Source organism: Anabas testudineus, chromosome 3 (genome assembly GCF_900324465.2).
Source record: "Anabas testudineus chromosome 3, fAnaTes1.2, whole genome shotgun sequence".
NCBI lineage: Eukaryota > Metazoa > Chordata > Actinopteri > Anabantiformes > Anabantidae > Anabas > Anabas testudineus.
The window spans coordinates 19,153,518-19,173,916 of record NC_046612.1 but is presented as its reverse complement, the minus strand read 5'-3'; the positions used below and the strand labels follow the sequence as shown (position 1 = coordinate 19,173,916).

The 20,399-nt window shown below is 41.0% G+C and overlaps 1 protein-coding gene across 1 annotated transcript in view; it reads left to right on the top strand.

The window, feature by feature from the left end:
- The window catches only part of cd276 (CD276 molecule), a 59,427-nt gene extending 43,481 nt beyond the window's left edge, over positions 1-15,946 (top strand). Inside the window, exons 6-8 of the mRNA XM_026378835.1 lie at positions 525-566; positions 6,360-6,399; positions 15,027-15,946. Of these exons, the coding sequence (XP_026234620.1) occupies positions 525-566; positions 6,360-6,382 (65 nt within the window). The 3' untranslated portion in view covers positions 6,383-6,399; positions 15,027-15,946. The remainder of the gene's footprint in view (positions 1-524; positions 567-6,359; positions 6,400-15,026) is intronic.
- The last annotated feature ends 4,453 nt before the right edge of the window (positions 15,947-20,399 follow it).

Sequence of the window (20,399 nt, the reverse complement as noted above, 5' to 3'; positions counted from 1 at the left end):
TTGATATTAATTTTGTTCCATTATCAGTTTAATATTATGTATCAGACACTAAATAGTAGATCTCAAGTCCAATTGCAGTAAATATCAAATATTTGGATACTCTCTCGTAGCCCTATTTTTAGCCTGGTGAGTGTGTGTGTGAGTGCATGTGTGTGTGCATGCCTGTGCACACATTCACATGCGTGCCACGTGTGTATTTAAGTGCGACAGCCATCACTGGATTGCCTCCCTAACTCTGTTGACAGTAGGTTTTCAGAGAGCCAGCAGCTAAAGCCTAATGTGATTACTGTCTTTGTGAAAGTGCTGGATAGGAGGTTAAGGGACGGGTAAGGCTCTGTGTATGTTTGTGTATGACGTGATGGGAGTGCCATTGTGCAGAGCTTCATCGTCATATATGCTCTCTCATCACAGCTTGTCCTATGAGCTGTGAAGGATCAGCTCACCATGGGCCTGTGATGATGTGACTACATTGTGCGCCCGTCTTTTGTGCTGTAGCTCATAATGTCTTCTCGATCTTTCCACAGCTAAAGAGGCCAAGGAACTGGAAGAAGGGGAGTCAAAGACAGGTCAGCCAATCCACACCTGATCCGTCACATTCTCCTCTATGTTTTTGATAGTGGTGCTGTACAGGAGACAGTTATCCATCCCTCAACTATAGTTAATATTGAAATCCTTTAATAATTTTAATACTTTGCACTCAGCAGTCTGTACAGTGTAACAACATTAGCTTGAAAATACCTTACCTAACACATGCAAAATGCAATAGTTGTATTTATTTATAACGGAGGTTATGTTGAAAATTACAAAAATATGAAATAACCTATAAATCATTCACAAAATAGCCTGGCTTCTTTAAAACCAAGTCCACATAGCAAGATGGCAGAGACCCAACAGAACAAGTAACTAAATGTTAAGTTTGCTTACTGAAGTGAGAGTGAAGGCTGATGAAGCATGAGCCCACGTGAGAAACAAGACCAGCTTCAGGCACCAAATCCATTCAACACAGCAACCCAGTGGCATAACTCTTCTTCTGTGTGTGTGTTAGTGTTAGAGGCAGAGAGAGGGAGACGAACACACTAATTTAGTGAAGCCAACAAGCTGTTTTACATTAGACATTTCCCGAAAGCTACAGCTATAACAGTAAAATCTATCTTATCTTTAAATTTAATGGTAACAAGTTCCACAAGTTTCAAGTTCCACAAAATGCCACCAGTAGTGTTGCTGTTCCCTAACTCAGATTGATTTTGCACTTGGTTTTGGTTTAGGCTCAAATGGATCCTGCATATTGTTGTAACCTAAAACAATTTTCTTTAGAATTTTTATGAAGAATAATCCAGCAAAATGCAGGCATTACCCATGACGGTGTTTGCACAACTCAGTGCTGCATAGATTCATTAAGTCACTATTCTATAATACTATAAAACAACATGCAGTATTTCTCAAATAAATATACCTCAATCGGAAGATATAAATAAAAGTTAGATAAGCCACATTTTGCATATTGATTTCTTACTGAAGGGGATTCAAAAATCAAGAAAATAGATTATTGGTTGAAACGCAGCATAGAGGCAGCTGAAAACAGAAAAAATGAAATAGCAAAGCGAAAACGGAGCCAACAGAGCAGCGTCACACTTCAGCTGCAATCCTCCGATGGCACTGTATTTATTTGCAAGGACATGTTGGCCAACAGTAACATGAAGCCAGCACACATCAATACCATGTTGGCAAACCACTAACTTTATTAAGAGAAAAGTTTCTGACTTGAGATGATTGCAAGAAACAATCGGCCAAAGCACATCAGCTTCTTACAGTATGTAATGTCTTGGAGTTTTTACTATAGCCAAAAGCCATTCCCCATAGCTGAGCTACTATCCCTAAAGTTTGGTGGTCTCATCGTGTCATATGCAGAAAAGCACTAGCGTCCAAGAAAATTAGTCAAGTGTTGCATAAAGTTTTGAACAGCAGCATCAAAGTATTCAACTTTCTTAAGTCAAAGGTAGTTAATGTGCAGCTGTTTACCCGCCTTTGTGAAAACATGGGACCTAAACACACACAACTGCTGTTAGACACAGAAGCGCTCTGCTCTCTCTGGGGAGAATACTCACCAGGCTGTTTGAATTACAGTCTGAAGTGTGCACCTTTCTGTCAGAGCACAGATCATCCCATGCCACCTTGTTTGAGGACAAAAAACTGTCTTTCAAAGCTGTGCAATCTGGCAGACATATTTAGCAAACTGAAAGTGAATGTGTGTCTGCAGGGTAAACACACGAGCAATGTTAACCTGTATGACAAGGTGGGTGGCTTCCTAAAGAAAGCAGAGCTGTGGAAAAGGGCCTCTGCAGAGGGGGATTTCACCTGGTTTCCTCAGGTGGATGCTTTCCTCTCCAGTGAGGATGTTGACATAGCTCTAGTGAAGTTAGTCATAGAGGGGCATTTAGCTAACCTGATTGGGGCTTGAAATTCTTACTTCCCTGACATAGAAACTAAAGAACACAGAAGAAAGCTTTCATTGGGGAAAAACTGTTGGATATGTCATCCGACTGTGACCTACAGATGAAGCTCGACTCCACTCTAACAAAGTTAGAAGGAGCACCCTAAGCTGGGGGAGAGAGCGTTGGAGCAGCTGTTACCCTGTGGATTCACATATTTGTATGAGGCCTCCTTTTTAGCAATGACTCCAATAAAACCAAAACAAGGAAACAAGCTGTGCCTAGAAAAGAGTTTGATATCTGAAGTTGCCTTCTTGCGACCAAGTGCAACCTATTTAAATGAATCTTCACTATTTATATGAATTAAAGAATTTAAAATACTGAATTAATTTGCAAGCATTATAGCTTGTTACGCTTTGATGGAGCCAGGCTAGCTGCTTCCTCCACATACAATCTACATGTTTACCTAAGCTAACATGCTGCTGGTTATACAGTTTTAAATTTACTTTGCTGTGTTTCTCTTCTACCTGTTTGCAGTAAAAGTGAATATTCATTTTTGCAATATGCAAAACTAGTCCTTTCTACCTATTCAGTTACAGATTGAGGATTTTCAAGGGTTTCCCATTACATTTGAAAGAAGATATATGTTTTGTCCTTTTCTAGAGTGCCAGTGAACCAGGACAAAATACTACTTTTCAGTGGTGATATTCATTTTGCTTAGTATGAATATGACCTTATGAGTCTAGAATTAATTTTTCCATTAGCAAGCAAAGCAAATGTCTTCAGTCTGCTCGCCCTCAGTGACTACCCCTCACAGTCCTGAGCAGTTCTCCCTCAAGCGGTAATGTCATTAGAGTTATTCATTTGACTTCTTCTAAAGTCTGATTGAATTATTTAGACTTTCTATGAACAGCAAAGTTAATACCATGCGATTTTAATAAGCTGAGAGGTGAAGGAGAGTCTCTGAGTGAAGGGGGACAATGACTTTTTTTTCTCGGATGCCTCTCTCTCCAAAGATCTGTGCAGCCACGAGTAGGGTAAGCCATCCCACAACTCACGAGACTTAATAGTTCAGCTTCAGCTAAAAGAGCTTGGCAAAGGAGAATAGAGCTAAGAAACTGTAGAAAGCCTGTATTCCAGTTATAAGGCAGCAACTTTCCTCCACCCTTGCTGTTGCTCCCTCTCGTCATCGTCCATGCACCTGGTTGATCCAGGTGGACGTTGTAGGCAGTGAGCTGGTGAAGTCAAACTAATGGCTCTGCCTTCTGAGATCACTCAGTAAGCACTCCAGACAGGCAGCTTTGTTTTGCCATCTGGCTCCAATTGCGCTGACAAAGGCGGAGGTTCCTGCATGAGACAAAAGAGCTGAAATGAGCCGCACTTTAATAAACCCAGGATGATGAGGAGCCACGTTTGTGTGTTATCTTAATGAGCTGTCCAAAGGAGAGCGCGCCTCCCCTTTCAAAGCCAGCCTGATTGGAACAATAACCAGTGATAACTAGGGACCTGGGCTCATTCATTTGCAGTGGGGTAGGATCCCTTTGTTGCTTTTACAGCAGAGGCGAATAATGTTTAACAAACAGTGAAGCTCAAATTCTAGTTTTATTTGCTGGTACTTAAGCCAACAGCGACCCTTCACACATACAAGCAGACACTCACAGGCCTATGCTGCATAGAAAGGATGCATTAATGTACATCCACATGCAGAGATACACAGTGTGTACCTCCGTCACCTCCTCTCTGAAAAGTGTTCAGTAATCTGAGCATGATGTGCTGTTTAGAGGAGATGCAGTCAAGTGCAAGTGCAGCTCCTCCTGTCAGAAGGCTGCAGTTCATGTGTGCTAGTCCCTGTCTTCCTAAATCCTGGACTTAGTCAAACCTTAGCAAGGCCCTAAAGACCGTGTTATTCAGTGACCCAGTTCTTTCAAAGACAAAGAGTTGGCAAAAAGAACATTTACATGCCCTCTAAAAAGGAAGCTCCACTTGAAAAATATTTAAGTTGGGTAAGATGTAGTGAAGGTTAGGGAACATCAGGACTCTTAAAGCTGAAAGCAGAGAGAAGCCTTGCCCTTTGCTGTCAAAGTCCCAGTGGCTCATCACCCTAAATATTGTGTTGATTTTAACACACTGGCTATCTAAATCTGTGTGAAGGTGAATGTTTAGCTAAGAGACAAACTAACAAAAAAAGAACAGATCACTTTTTTTATTTTTGCAAATCATACAGAAAGTAAGGAAGCATAGGTGTTTGGGTGAGAAACACTAAATGCAGAATTTGTTCGCCATGAAAATGTCCACAGGGCTGTGAATTTTCTAGAAAGTTTGTTTTTCTCATTTACTGTATTGGCATACATTTACTGGATCCACCGTAAGCCACCAACTATAGAGGTTGCAACAAAAATCCCTAAACTGTAGTTATAATGGCTCATTGAAAAAAAAAACTTGGAATGGAATTCTTGGAGTATGTGGCTTTACCAGACCAGGGCTTATTAAAAAGTTGCATACAGTATTCTTATAACATAACCCAGTTTGACAGAGCTGCAGGTCACTAATATACCATTTCACATTGGTACAGTTTGAATTGAGAGGGCCTTGGAAAGCAGCCTCAGGCAGCTCTGCTTGACATGCCCTGCCTTTTCATTGGCAGCACATTCTCAGCCACTGGGCTCTCCCAGCGGTCACACATTACTGGCTAAAGATATGTAAATAGAACATTCATGTTGCCTTCATTATGAGATGTGGGTCACTGGATAACTTCAAGAGTGCTAATTAGAAAAGCTCCCTGCACACCATGGCTTAGTGGTTGCACACATATTATTCAAGCTCTGCACTCATGTTCCTTGCTGGTTCAGCAGCACAGAGTAAGCTACATGTTTACTACTGTGTTTTCTCCGAGGATCAACTTGCAGAGACGCTGTTGTGGTGCTGGAGAAGTAACAGTGGCTTGGTAATAATGGGAATTATAAACCTCCTATGACATGAACCATATACATTAGTCACCAAAACACTAAATTCCACTGTATATGTACACATTGATGGCTTTGCTTTTTTATATGAATATATGCCATACGCATATCTATCATAATGAGCAGCACTGTATGTAACAAAAGGGAATTGCCAGTAGTTTACGAAACTTTTTTTTCCCCACTCCTTTTGATCTTACCTTGCCTTGAAGTTGGGGAAAAGCTCATCAAGGATCTATTGCACACTGAGCTACATTTGCAGCCTCTCAGAGGTTATCTGTTGGTCTGTAAGGAAAAGGCCACCTGATCATTGTCAGGATAGACAGAAGAAAAAAGGCAGCTCCTAAATCATTTGGAATAATGAGTGTTGTCAGAGTTAATAAAAGCAGTCAGTTCTGTGCATCACAACAAGAGGCCAGACCCACGGCAATCTGGTTTGGATATTAAACAAAAGTAGCAGCCGGTAGTCATTTTGTGAGAAGACACTGGTACTTTAGGAGTGGAGGAATTTTTTTAGCACAAATCTGTACTGCCTGTACTGACGCCATTTTAATCCTCCTGCCAACCACCCCTCACCCCAACCCATTCCCCCTTCTGTCATGTAATCTACACTTCTCTGACAGCAGAGCCAAGGACCAGTGGGAGAGAGCCTATCCATCTCACTACCCCAATCTGCCTCCCCTGTTTGGTCCCACATGAGCACTCAGCTGCTGTGACTAATTAAATAAAGCGCTGTGCCCTCTGCTTCCTGTTAGCCATTGCTAAGTTGGTGCACTGAGATGGAGCAGAGGCAGAGTTCGAGTGCTGAAGGAGGAGGGAATGTGATAACAACTCTAAATCCTGTGATAATTCTTTGGTCCATGAGACACTAGACACAAACATAAAATTGGTGCCTAGGTCAACACTTCACAGTTGTTAAAATGTTGAAGATCTTTCATTAATGCAAGCTTTTTTGTTCTCTCTTCTTCAGCCATGACACCACTGAAAAGCTAAGGCACAAAAGAATAAAGGTGGGTGTAACTTTGATATTTACACTATAGTATATCTTATACCAGTACATCTGTGTCTGTCTGTGTTTCTCAGGTCACGTTCACACTTTTTTTTTCTCCCGATCACAATTGCCTGCTATTCTAAGCAGTAACGCTCTGGAGGACATAGTGTCTCTGGAGGCTATGGGTAAGTGCTGCTGTAATGAGGCTAGGCTGCATTAATTCAGCAGACAGTTGGGAATATGAGAAGTCTTGACATTTTGATTTCAGAAATCACAGGGTCACTGGTTGATATGACAAATCTGTTTTATTTTGTCTGGCATGCAAACATAAATTTCCTGTTCGCTCAACACCACTGTAATGTTCTGACTAATGCTAAACTTAAAGGTGTGAGTCATACAGACTGGACATTGTGGTGTTTACAGCAAGCTGAACATAAAAAGGTTACATTGATAATTTTGCTGCTCTTCAGCAACCCATCAGTTTTTTTTTTTGAGAGAACACAGTTTTAATACAAAGCATGGTTTCCATAGCATACGCTTTATTTTACAGAATGAAGTAGTTAGCCCTCTAGTTTCCTAGAGCTTGTTAGTTTAACTTGCATCAGTTTCTCGACACAGGTATTGTAACTATCATTCTTGATCTGATCTGTGGTCTGGTCTAGATTAGGGGACCCTGTTAAACAACCTGACAGAGTATAGAAGTCATGCACTCAGACTGATAAGTGCTGCTGCATTAAATTGAGTCATCAAAGAAACAGATGGAGGTTTGCTGTGCTCAGAATTGCCCTGTTAAAGATGCATCCATGCCCTCTACTGACTCCTGATTTCATTCAGTCACACTGTCTCTCTGTTACTTCCCGCTGGGTACATAGAAAGTTGGAGGTGGACCATTTTGCTGCATTGTAGATTCACTTACTCATGGCTCCTGGCTAGTGTAGACTGGTAATAGTATTAAATGCCTTCAGCCATCGCACTGCAACAGAATAAAATTAATATCTCCTAATTGTAAGAATAGACATTTTAGGGGCAGCACACAGCTGCAGTATCTTCACTATTTTAATGATTAGGACCTTAATTATCCTGTTAAGGCGACAGAATGGTCAGGATGTACTCAAATTCTTCAGCAGCCACAAAACTGGAGTCTGTGCCTCCTCACTTATTCACTCTAATAACTGTTTATTTACAGTGTCTTTAAAACAAAAAACAAACAAACAAACAAAAAAATATATATATATATGTATATATGTATGTATTGTTTATGTATTTTCAACATTTCATTATATTTGCTAGACTGTAAATGGATTACAATGTTTAGAGGTAGAATTTCTTTGTTTTTCAAAGTGAAAAGACAGAATAAGCTTGAAAGCGGGGGTCACTGTACAGTTCAATAATCAACAACTGACTCGAGCTGTTACAGCAAAGGATAGTTTTGTGTTCTAAGAACAAAAGTGAATATCTCTCCTTTTTGGTTGTAACGCAGATGTTTTGATATTGGATGGTGATGTTTTGGAGACATTTTAGAGGCACTCCATCATTTTCATTTTGACGTATGGTGATTTTATTTTTATTTGTGTCACTCTGGTGCCGAACTGACAGCAGAAAGATGGAGCTGATCTTTATTTTTGTCAGAAAATGAGACACAGTCTCACTAATGTACCTACTAGCTAGTGGATATTTCCTCAAATCATTCAGATAATAAGGGGACTTTGTACTAAAAGTCCCCATAGAGGAGGTAGAAGAGGAATAAGCTGGATAATGCTCCTCAGTGGCATCATTGTCTACGAGTCCCACTTACTTCACTTCTATTGCACATTAGCATACAGTATGGGCCCACAACATATCTGTTAGTGGTGGGCCTCTAAGTCTTACTTTAATGACCAGCAGTGTGGTGTCAGTTGTGTGAATATCTTTCATAACAGGACTGGACAGTTACGGCTTGTTTTATTATACCCTGATTGGTCATTGCCATAAAGCTGCAGGATGCAGAGCAAGTAGAAAATGGTGAAAGGTGTAGAAAGTAATTTTCTGTAACTAGCTAAAATAAAGTCTGGACAGCAGGAGTCAAAGAAAGGACATTTGTCATTACTCTAGTATCCACTGACCTTCATCAAGACCGTTACTGCTAGGTAATATCCTACAAGCCCCAAGACCTTTCTGCTGCTGAATCATCCTGGATCAATTATTCTAATATTTGTGTGGCAGTTTTGCTATTGATTAATACATTTATGCAGAGTGCAGCATATCTTATTTAATAAAGCAAGCCTTTGCATTTAATTAACTTGTTGTAGAGTAAGGGGGCACTTTGTTTTCATAAACCTTTGCCTTATCGATACATGTGTTCATTCCTGACTTATGGTTAGCCACTCAAATTTTTATTGTTTCATTACCTGCAGCCAAGCACAGATAACATAGTAAATGGCTATATGCAGCACACTCAATATAATACAGATGGTGTACACTGCTCAGTTGCAGTTGCTCAGTGGTAGTGTATATATTACTTGATGATCATTATGGTAACTTATTAGCTCTGGATACTTGGACAGTAGCAAGGTTAAGTGAAGGCAACTTAGATTTCACATTTAAGGCAAAGAAATTTAAAGTTAAAAGAAACTTTACAACTTCCCAAGTGAAATTTGCATTGGATTGCAAGACCTGGTTTCCTAATGTACAAAGACTTCTTTTATCTTTGTATATTTAAAGGGGCAATAAGGAATGGTATTGTGCAAAACCCTGACCTAGAAATCCCTGCACACTAGAGGAGGATAGTATTGAAAGGCAGACATTATGTGGAATAAAGGAGACTCAGCATAGTAGCATTGACAGTCATGGTCAGGTACCTGAGGACGTTCAATGAGAGGGTAGATTATATTTTTTAAAAATAGCCTCTAAAGGTGCAATTAGTGGTACATAATGGCACTTTCCCCCTTCCTTTAGCAAAGTTGTGAAATATTGATTTAATTTACACCCTTGGATATTCACTGCACTGTCTTTGCAGAAATGTATCTCATTGTTTTAGTTTACAGTGGCTCAGGGTTTACTTTGTTATGGTTTTCTAGGTATTGACTGTGTAAAGGGAGTCCTTTTTCAAAGGATGGAGACGAGCTAAAGGTGCCCCCCCTTTAGCTCGTCTACTTCAGAGAGTAGAAAAGTAGAAATCTAGTCTGCGTGCATTTTAAAAGCCTGTTACTGCAAGGTGTTGGAGATGAGATGGGAGCTCTCTGATGATGTGAATTTTATTTTTCTTGGTGGGAAGAGAAGTGAGGCTCTCGGAGAAACAAAGAGGAGCTCCTCGAGTTCCTCTTTCCTGCATGTGGCAGGTGAGGCCCAGCAGACATTGATGGTGTTAGACAGGGCACTTACATTGAGCTCTCTCTAGGGAGGCGCAGGGTGTCTTGAAGTAGAGTTTGATTCACTATTCCAGTATCTCTGATCTCTGCATTATTTATACTTTTGTCTCAGTCATTTATCAGCATTTTTATACCTCACAGCCTCATTCTACAGTACATCCCCTGTGATGGAATAGGTTGCAGCAATGATAGCCTCTGAGGGAAGCCAATAACTGAATATAGTAGCTCTTATTGATATCAGAAAACTGTGGAATGGACAAGTGTGCTGCATAGCAGTCTGCATACTGTTGAAAACCTTGGCAAACAACCATCCACATCAAAAAAAGTGCAGTGAAAAATAAAATATAATGAGGAAAATGCTGTGCTGGCTGCACATCTTACCTTTATATTAATTTTAGTGCATAAAACTGCTAATATGTGAGCTGTGGTAGGAGCTGCACAGCAACTGAATCACTGATCAATGACAGCTAATGAACACGGCAGGAGTTCTGCTCTGTTTGCCTCTCGACAGAGAGATGCCCTCTCCTGAGAGCTCTTTTTCTCCTGTTTTTGCCAGAAACGCACAGGAGCCTTCATTGAAACCAACTGCCTCTGGGCTCAATTAACTACTATAGATTACTCATAATGCAGATGAGAGACTCTGTACAAGATCAACGATGTGATGAAGCTGAAAAACACACATAAACGTAAGTGCCAGCATGAACTGGCAACTAGGACATTGTTGCTCTGTGATACACCATCAATATATAAAATAATCATTAATAAAACTCCAGAAAAACAAGCAAAATAAATCACCTCAACAATCAAAACAGACACTAGGGCTGATTCATTCAAGTTCTGATGGACATTAGATGGAGCGACGAAAACCGAGCTGTAAAAAAGCAGAAGGCAGTCTCCATGATGACTGTTGCATAAAGCAGATGCACGAGCACCTGTGACCGCAGCAGAGATAATGCCACAGAAATATGTTGTGCAATATTGTTCTGGGCAGTTGAGCACATGGTAAAAGTGTGGTTTGCTTTGTGTGTGTGGAAAGCACACTGTGACTTTTTCTATAGCATATTAGCATCACTTAATATTCCTCAATCAGGGTGATCACTGTTAGTTTCCCTGCACACTCTACATGCCCGAAGGAAAATAAAAGACACGACTGAAGAGAACACTTTCTGAACATTCATCAAAGCCAAACATTTTTGCTGTCTCTGGCAACATGATATTTGAATCTCCCTCTAGGATCTCTGAACTTTGCACATTCCCAATGTTCTATTTAGAGCAACTAACAATGCCTGCAGTACAGCCTTTTAATCTAAATTAGTCTTGTCACAAGTAGGAGCAGGTGTTTTAAATGGATACCAGCCTATTGTTTACAAATCATGGCTATCAAAGATAATATGTTCAGCACCAGAGAATTTACAGACGGCAGGCACCTAAACACTGAGCAGCTCCCCCGCTGTGATGGGAATATGCTAAACGTGTTGCTTGTTGAGCAGCAAGATGACTTTTATGTGTAGTTTTCTGAAGTGTGCACACATTATCGTGAAACTGTAGTGGTTACACAAGCTCAGCTAGAGGGAGCTTAAGCATGCGCATCTCTGCATCCGAACTAACAGCTTCGCTGTGTTTGTTTGTTTGTCAGTTTGTTTGTTGCGCTGTAGAAGTAGATCAGCTAATGAGATGAGGAAGACCATCATCAGATGTGCAGAGCAAGTCATTCAGAAAAAAATAATAATAAATAAGCACTGAAATGATGCTGTTCAAAAACACTCCCTGAAAATGGACTTGAGAATGTTTTGGAAAGAGTACCAACAGATGCATTTGTTTTATTGTGTCACATGCAGCCAATTAGTCAGTATTCAACCTGTCAATCATGTAAAGTTATAATTTTACTCTCATTTGCAGTGGGTGGGCATTATCTCAAATGAGCTGTGCATTCAGGCTGTTTGCTTTTGCTTTTTTTTTTTTTTTTTGTTAAAGCAATTATCCGATTGTCTGTCCCTCTATTTTACACTCTGTGGCATTGGCAACAAGGTGTAGAGACACAGTAGGGTATCACTAATTGTGCATCTGGCAGCAATGGCTTATTGTATTAAAATGGAGAAACATCATGAAATAGTATTGTTCTATAGATACAAATATATATTTATAAGTATATATGTGGGTATTTACTATCACAAGGGGCATTGACCTGTGCGCACCAATGAGGCGTTCAAGTGTGCAGTGAAACTGGGCTGAATGCAAACACACTGACACAAACATGCCACAGTCTTTTAGCTCTGCTCAGTTTAGCATGCAAGGTGACAGTCACCTTCATACCGCATCAGGAAACAAATAAATAACAACACAGGGGGAAAATGGTCATGGTGTGTCATTCTGTGTGTCTCTAAATATTCATCCAAATAAGCATACAGGCAGTGTGAGTGGTATAGGTTAAGTGACTGGTTTGCTTATCGAGCCAGTGGACACCCCAGTGTGAGTGCACAATGATCTGAGTCCATCTTTTCCCCTCCTGCTCCCTTTCTCCTGGTACTGAGTCACCCCTCTTTTAGGTCTTACCACAGGAGCCTTTTCAAACGATCCTTTAGACTGAAGTGAAGAATCAAGATTAATGCACTCCCACGTCCCACCCAGGCTCCGGGGGAAAAAGTCTCATAATTAACACTGGCGGGCGGGCGGGCGGGGGGGTTGCTGGCTACAGGCTGCTTTTGTAGAGATGTTGAGGGTAGAGTACCTCAACCATAGGAAAGGAACCGATTAAGGTGGGGGACTGTTAGATTGTGATACATGTCACTGCTTTGGACCAACGGAGCAGTAACAATGACCCGTCATACACTTTACTCTGCCTTATTGTTATTGGGACAAAATGGAGGCACCTGTGGCAAGATCTGCTGTAATATCTGCATCTTATATAATTTTCAATGGGATAATTGATGTTCATGGTGTCATTCCAGCTTTGGAAGGTTTTATTAAAAGTCCTGTAAAGTTCTTCAGAAACTACCTTTAGCACCATTATACAAGTACGATGTCCTGCTGCAATGACCTCAGAGCAGCAGCGAGCTAGTTCTCATTTATTAATCAGCTTTGAATTGTGAATAGCAATTGCTGTAGCAAGTAACTGACTTCACAGCATGTGTGAGTGGGACTGGGGAGGAGACATGCAAGACTTGGCTTTATTTGGTGGCGTGTTAAGAGGCGCATGTTTACTTGAAGGTTATATATTTACACGCATGGTTAAGTCTAACAATAATAGCCTCTTCTATTTCTTCTCCACATTAATGTTACTAACCACTATTTGAATTGTGTCCTCCACTGCATCATTTATGTGTTGCAGGACCCATGGGATCTTGTTTTTATTACAGACCTCTGTTTTGGGGCTTGTGAGTTATTTGTTGAAATGGAAATGAATCCACAGCAGATCTGCATAATGTCATTGAGTAGTATATGGGTACTGTGTATACTACGTATATAACGACTTAATTATCTATTCTTACGCATTGAAATTGTCATGATGTGCAATGATCTTTAAGCATCACCAAGCTTTAGCTTCTTCCTCATTATCTTGGGTACGTCTTCAAGGTTATTCCAAAACTTTCATAGCCTCATGTCTGGTTTGTTTTTTTTTTTTATCTTTGATAGTAACTCTGGTTGTTGTTCTTGTTGCTTCTGTCTGTGTGAAAAAGCAGCAGGCCGGCTGTTTTTGGTGCGATGTTCCACGAATATATAAATAAAATAAAAAACAAAACCGATAGAATGAAATATGGCACTTAGATTGCAGTGTAAATGAGGAAAGAAATGGACACTGTAGAATTACAGTAGTTCATTAGACTGAATCCACTCTTCTGCTGTTTCTTTCACGTTAACAATCTCCTATAGCCCCAGTCAATTAGTGTGCAATGTAGCTGCTGTAAATGAATCTGTCCATCAGCTTATGTCTCAGGTGTTGGGAGGTGAGTGGAGGAATGTTCTGCCCTGTCACGTCTGCTTTGGATTCTCACACAGAGAGAAGCTGTCTGTTGAACTCGAAGTTGCAGGTTACTTTTTGATTGCCAGTGTTGCACAATCTCAGAAAAAAAAGGCATCTTTTCAGAATAGTTGTTCTTGTTATTTTAGGAGCTTCGAAATTACTCTTCATTGGATGTACGTCCATTATACTTCTGGATTCTAGACCAAGCAGCTAACATGACTCCTCTTTGAAATATGCGTCCTTGGGTCTCCCCAGGGGCACGTAGGGGTACATTTGAATCTGATGTGTGAAAATTGTGTTGTGTTCATTCAGGTGACATGTTGGCGAGTCGGATTATCCTATGACAGGGAGCAAATGGAAGCCAGACTGCATTTCCAAAAGCAACACTGTCCGTAGAACGTAGTTTTGAAGCTGCTAGCTGTGCCCTTACGATTCCATTTAGGATTTAGCCACATCACAGTAGCCTGTAATGTGTGAAATATAATAAAGGGTTTATAATGAGTGCCAATTAGCAAGTAGGAATAGCAAGCTCCCTAACATAACAATTTGTGGATTTTCTGTAATTAAATATTAGGATAGACACAACGAGCGCTTCGAACACGAGAAGTCATCTGCTTACTGGGTGCACCGAGTCAACCCTGTTTTAAATGCAGTATGTCTAAATCAAAAGTAGATTCATGAGGTTTAGACAAGTAGAGCTAAAGTCTTAATGGAACACAGAGCATGAGCTGAATTTCCAGTGCCACAAGGAGGGGAATTATTAGCTCCTCTGTGGGTATTTATGTTGGATATCTCACCAGGCAACAGAAAGTAAAGATCTGTCCTGGTGAGCAAGTGCACCGTTTTCATTTAGGAGTCCAGTTGCATGCAGATATAGCCGACTGACTTGAATAATGTATCTAAAGACCGAACCTCCGAGCATATAGCCAACTATATTGCTTTTAAATGCTTTCAAGTAGGAGAGCCTCATGTGTGACATAATTAAATTCTACCCAAGTTAATTCAAACTGTTTAATGATGCAGGGAGAACAATTTCTTTCTCTGTGCTAGCAGTGGGGCGGTCCACAGGGGTTACGAGTGAGGAGAAGCATTAGAAGTTCAGAAGGATACTTGCGATACACTGACGAGGGTGTGTAGATGGAGGCAGACGTGAAGGTTACAGCATCCTTGGAAACACAACTTCCTTTTGTGTAATCATATTTGCTCAGTTTTTTCCCCAGATACATCGATACTATTGCTAATAATGCTGTGATGGTGTAAAGTATCAGTATCGTTATTTTTCAAAGCTAATAACAGATGAACAGCCTGACATTACATGTTTTTTGTGTCTTTATCCAGGAGTTGGGACCAGACGGCCAGTAAGAGACGAGTCTGGTGGTTAATCCCACTCCACCTATCCATCAACCTGGAGACTATTTCCAGCGTCCCCTACAGAATGTCAAAGCCTCGCTGAGCAGAAGATGAGTCCATCATCTTTTTTGTTTTTTCTTTTTTTTATTCTTTCTACTACTTTCCCCTGAGTTTCCATCACAACACATAAACACATCATGTGCCATCATTTTCTGTTGCCCCCCCCCCCTCACTTTCTCTCAGTGGACGGCCACGGTGGTGAGTGAATACAGCTGAGTGGGTTGTGTTCTTTGCAGTATGCAAAAGAGAGGCTGTGTCTGAAATCGACAGGATGCGGCAGGATCCTTTCTCTGTCACCGACATCACTCCGTATGGATTGTGATGGGGCGTGTGCCAAAGATCTCCTGTCTAATAGGAAGTGAGACACTTAAAGAGATGACCCTGCCTCAGTTACTATCGCTGTCTCTCTGTCAGAGAGAGAAAGTGTGGCTCTCTCTTAACTCCTGCACTTACTAATTAGCGTCTGTCGCTGAAGTAACTTGTACCTGTCAGTGTGTACTGCTCTCCTATATTCACTAACTTGAGGGAATTTAAATTGAATGCCAGCAAAGCTCCAACAAAGTGCAAACGGCTCATGGGATACACCCTGATGTTCCAACTGACCTGTCAGTGAATATATATGTAAGAAATAATTTGAATTAATGTTCTCAGCTGGTTTCTACTGTCGGTGTGTAATGTTTTATCTCCTCCAGGCTAAGAACTGTACAGGTTGGTTTTTTTTTTGTTTTTCGTTTTTGTTTTTTTTAGGTACTTGAGCGAGTTCCTGTGCCAAATGTTCATGTATGAATGCCAAAGCCATTTGTGTCAGATAACCCAGTGCCTATTTACATTAAAGAGACATGGTGAAACTGCCTGGTCATTGGTAATTATTGGTCCCATTCCCAGGGCCACTTTGTGCTTGTTCAGCCAGAACAAGGTCGAGTTTATTACAGACATTTCTTCACCCACAGGATTAGCCATGCTGCTCAAATCCATCCTTCCACTTTTCCATTAGTTGATTTATCTGCCGACTAGACCATTCTACATAATGAGTAAAACATGAATTATGGCCAAAATAATACAAATATTTCATTTACATGCAGATCAACACTGACATGTTGAATTGTTGCCAGTTAGACGCGCTCCCGTTTTAGGGCTAATCTTTCTCTGTTTGCAGATGCTCAGTCATCCCAAACATTTCACTTGTTTTGAATAATAGGTTTTCTCTGTGCTGGTTTGCTGCTGTCATATGTGAAATAGCTACCCTGCATCAAGTCTGATTTGTATTAGCGCAGAAATACTTCCCCATCTCGCCACCCACCCATACACGCACACACATGCCGTGTCCTCTTCCTAAGCTGGATGAGACTGTTGATCAAACCCCAGGCTGTGCCCAAATGTGCAGATCTCTCTGTACAGTAGCCCTTGACCTTGCTGTGTGTCCTCATGGCCCAGACACCCGCCTGAAATTAAATTACAGATTAGTGGCTCCAGGCCCGATGAGGGGTTTATTTGGTTGGCCCCTCTCTGAGAAGCGCTCGTTCTCTCATTCAGGGACCGGGAGAAAAAAATGTCGTAGGATTTAAGGAAGAAAATGCCAGACTTGAAGACATTTTCTTTCTTCTGTCTGGAACCAGTGGTCCCCCCCTATAACTGAAATGTCTTCAAAGACGTCTATATCTTACGCTGTAGGAGGAAGGGACATTGCACCAGTGAAAATGTGTCTGTGAGTTGTGGGGGAACGGATACTTAGAAGCAAACCTTTTTTTTTTTTTCATGAAAAAGAAAAGAGGGATATAAAAAAAACGCACAGAATGAAGTGTGATGAAGCAGCACCTCAGCCGTTCACTGTTTCTTCAGACCTTGCTGAATGTACACCCTGGAAATTAAAAAATCATTCTTGTGAGACAAAAAGACCAAATGCCAAGCGCTCATTAATTTGGAAGTCTGTCAAGCCTTTCACAATCCTTAATTCCAAATTACCTTCACTTCAGACAGCATTCAAATAAAAGTGACCATCAACTGGAAATCAAAAGGAGATGGAATTGGTTTTGTGTGAGGTGAAAATGCAGCCGAAAGAGGAAGTAACTGGACAAAATGGCCATTTAGTAGCCGAACGCTATTATGGGGGGGTGAAATACTGTATATTTAGAAAAAGAAATGTGAATAGGAAACAAACGCTGATATTCAGATTTACATTAATACAGTAACTGAAGGTTGTTAATGCCAAAAAAGTATTAGGAGCACAGACCAACACAGCAGCTCTCATGAATTCCAGGTGATCGTTCTACTTCTCCTCCGTTTATTAACGAGGTCCCAGTGAGTGGTGGTTTCAGCGTTTAACATATTTAAAAGTTCTTCGCCCAACTTATACACGCGCGTCATTTATCACGCTTAACCTCTCACAGACCTGAGCATTAAATGAGAAATGTTTAAGATGCTAATGTCGCGCACGCTGTTTATTTATCTATCAGAAGAAAACACTTGGCAGGCTTTCAAGTTGCAGCACGGCCAAAGTTGGGCTGCGTCGCACACGTGAGGAGAAACTTTTAATAGTTGGCTAAAATAAAGCCGGCCAACATTTTGTCATCAGTGCAGAGGGGATGAAACGGTATTTTGGAGCGAGAGAGAGAGAGAGAGAGAGAGAAAACACAAGCACTCCCATTTTCCAAAAAGCTACTCCACTCTCACTCCACACAGCTTTTACACCTCTGGCTCAGACTGCGGTCCAAACATCCCAACAGATTAATATTAGCTCTTCAGTTACTAAGCATTTGACATGATTTGAACACGAGGGCCTCGTGAAGCAGTCACTCAAATGGGGCCAGCTGTGCTCCTGGATTTTTAGCACGCACTAAACGCCCCTTTAGTTCTTTTGTTTTCTGTGTAGCGTGTACGGTGCGCTTACATCATTCCACTACTACATGAATAGTTTGTGTCCACTCTATTAAAAGTATCCTCAGTCCAATAGAGAGGAGGCAGCTGGAAGCTTCCCCCCTTTCGTACATGCTTGTGGCCCATATTCTATTTGGGATGGGACACCTGAGGTCAGTGGCTCTCAGTCCACTATTTCTGAACCCAGAGCTGTGTTTTTTTTATTATAGCACTCTACTCAGGGTCTGAGTAACACCAGGGACGGCAAGAAAATAACTACAAATAACTACATAGTAGTAAAGAAAACCAGGAATGAAGACCACTGTGCAGTTGGTGGTTTATTCATGGAAGTGTGAGCTACTCCGTACTGTTGGGTGCATGTAAATAGCTTCAGCTATGGCCAGTAGTCAGTAGTTCAGCATGTAAGCGTAGCATGTAAACACTTACTAAGAATTCTGTTCACCATCAGCGCCCTTGCATCATTTTTATGATCTGCTGGGTTTATTCACCGCTTAAGGAGAAAACACTGCCAGCATTACACACTGTGTTGTATTTCTCCCGAGGAGGTTCAATAATGTATTTAGTATGCAGAGGCCGGAGTCACAATAAAACAGGCAAAGCAGCGGTGATGGTCTTCTACTGATGCAGGATCACAGTCATTATACAAACACAGTACACTTTGACAATCAAGAGTCTTGATGTGCTTCTATATAAATATTGGCAAATATATTCTTTTAGTGTTTAGAAGAAGAGCTATTAAGAGAATTTAGATCAAATGTGTGTAGGTCTAGCGGAGTGTAGGTGTAGCGGTAAGGATTAACATGGGACATATATAAATGAGTCACTGTAGGGCCACGCTAGAATGTGTATTAACAAGCATGCATGGGGTTTGTGTGTTGAAGCAGTATCCGTGTGCACACCAGAACAAATGCTGACAAATGTAGCTGCATTGTTCATTTATCACAGCGGTGGTGTGAGACAGCACATTTGAACTGATGTGTCTAATGTACAGGGGGAGCTGGGGGAATTTGAAAGAATCGTAAACGAAGAAAAGCTTGTTACATCGTGCTACAAACCTCTTTCAGTGCCTGTGTTTCTTTTTCAAAGCTCGACACCTATGCTAGGGTGTCTTGGTTTTGAGGTTAGATCAAAATTCCTCGAATTAATCATGATGTGGGAGTGGGAGAAGAAACCGAAACTACTTAAAAGCACCTGAATTCATAACACTCTTATGCACCTCGCTGAATGACAAGCGGCCTTACTGGGCATGAGATGTTGGCGTAAGGATTTAGGAGAGTCAGAAAATAAAGGTTTCTGTTGGGGGGGCAGACATGCCAAGCTACTATGACTGGAAAAAAAAAAGTGAAGTGCTAAGAAGTAAAGCCTCTATCCAAAATGTTCCCGAATACCAGCTGTGAATATAATGCAGAATTCCTTGAAGGGATTTTCACGAAGCTTTACGATTGTCCCACTGTTATGCAAGACCTTGTGATGCTGCTACAGTTTTAAAGAGTCGCATAAAGAGTAATATTTACACAAGCGATATAGAGGATAATACCAGTCAAAGCCCGGTATTAATATTATGGTGGGCAAAGCTTGTGATTTTAGCAGCTCCAGGGCTCACCCAGCATCAAGAACTGTGGCTAAAGAAAGAATTTGATTGTGCACTGAAATAGCATTCCTTCAGAGGGATCATCAGCTGAGATGTCAACGCTGAGCTCAGAGTTGAGCTCAGCGTCGCACCGCTGATCTGAATGACTCCTGGATTCTTCGCTGTGGAGGTGTTCGAGGGCATGTCCGCATGGGAGCAGACCACGAACACAACAACCTGGGACATGACTGTGGAGAAACAGATCTGTGCTCGAGGATCAAGGAAAAACTCAGATTTTTAATCCTTTATGGTCTTAGATGAACAGTACCCTTTTGTTTGTGAATAAAATGTCTATTAAATTTCTCATTCATGAAAAGAGACCCTATACTATTCTGCTGTAAAATGAATACAATGGTCCTGTGAGAGCAACTGGTTCATTTTTATTTTGTATTTATATTCATATTATTGGCAAAATGTAACAGTAGAAAACCTGATGACATATTTACAGAATGTCCTACTTTTGCATTTAAGCCAGAGAAATTTCCCCATCAGCATTATGGCCCTTCCATAAAACACTTGATACTCAAAAATTAAACACGTGCACTCACCACGCCTGAGTTCACAAATGTGTACATTTAGCCTTTTTTAACATTTAGCAGGTGCACGCTGCACCTGACCTTACTTCATGCATGGTACTTATTCTGCTGAATCTTTGACCACTGACGCTGGCCGGGATCCAACTTGGCTGATGCAAACTAAAATAAAATGGCTAGATCCCCCGTGCTAACTGAACCTGGCAGGGCAGTTCATCAAAATACCGTAATTTGCTAAATGAACGAGTCACGGCAACTTTAGTC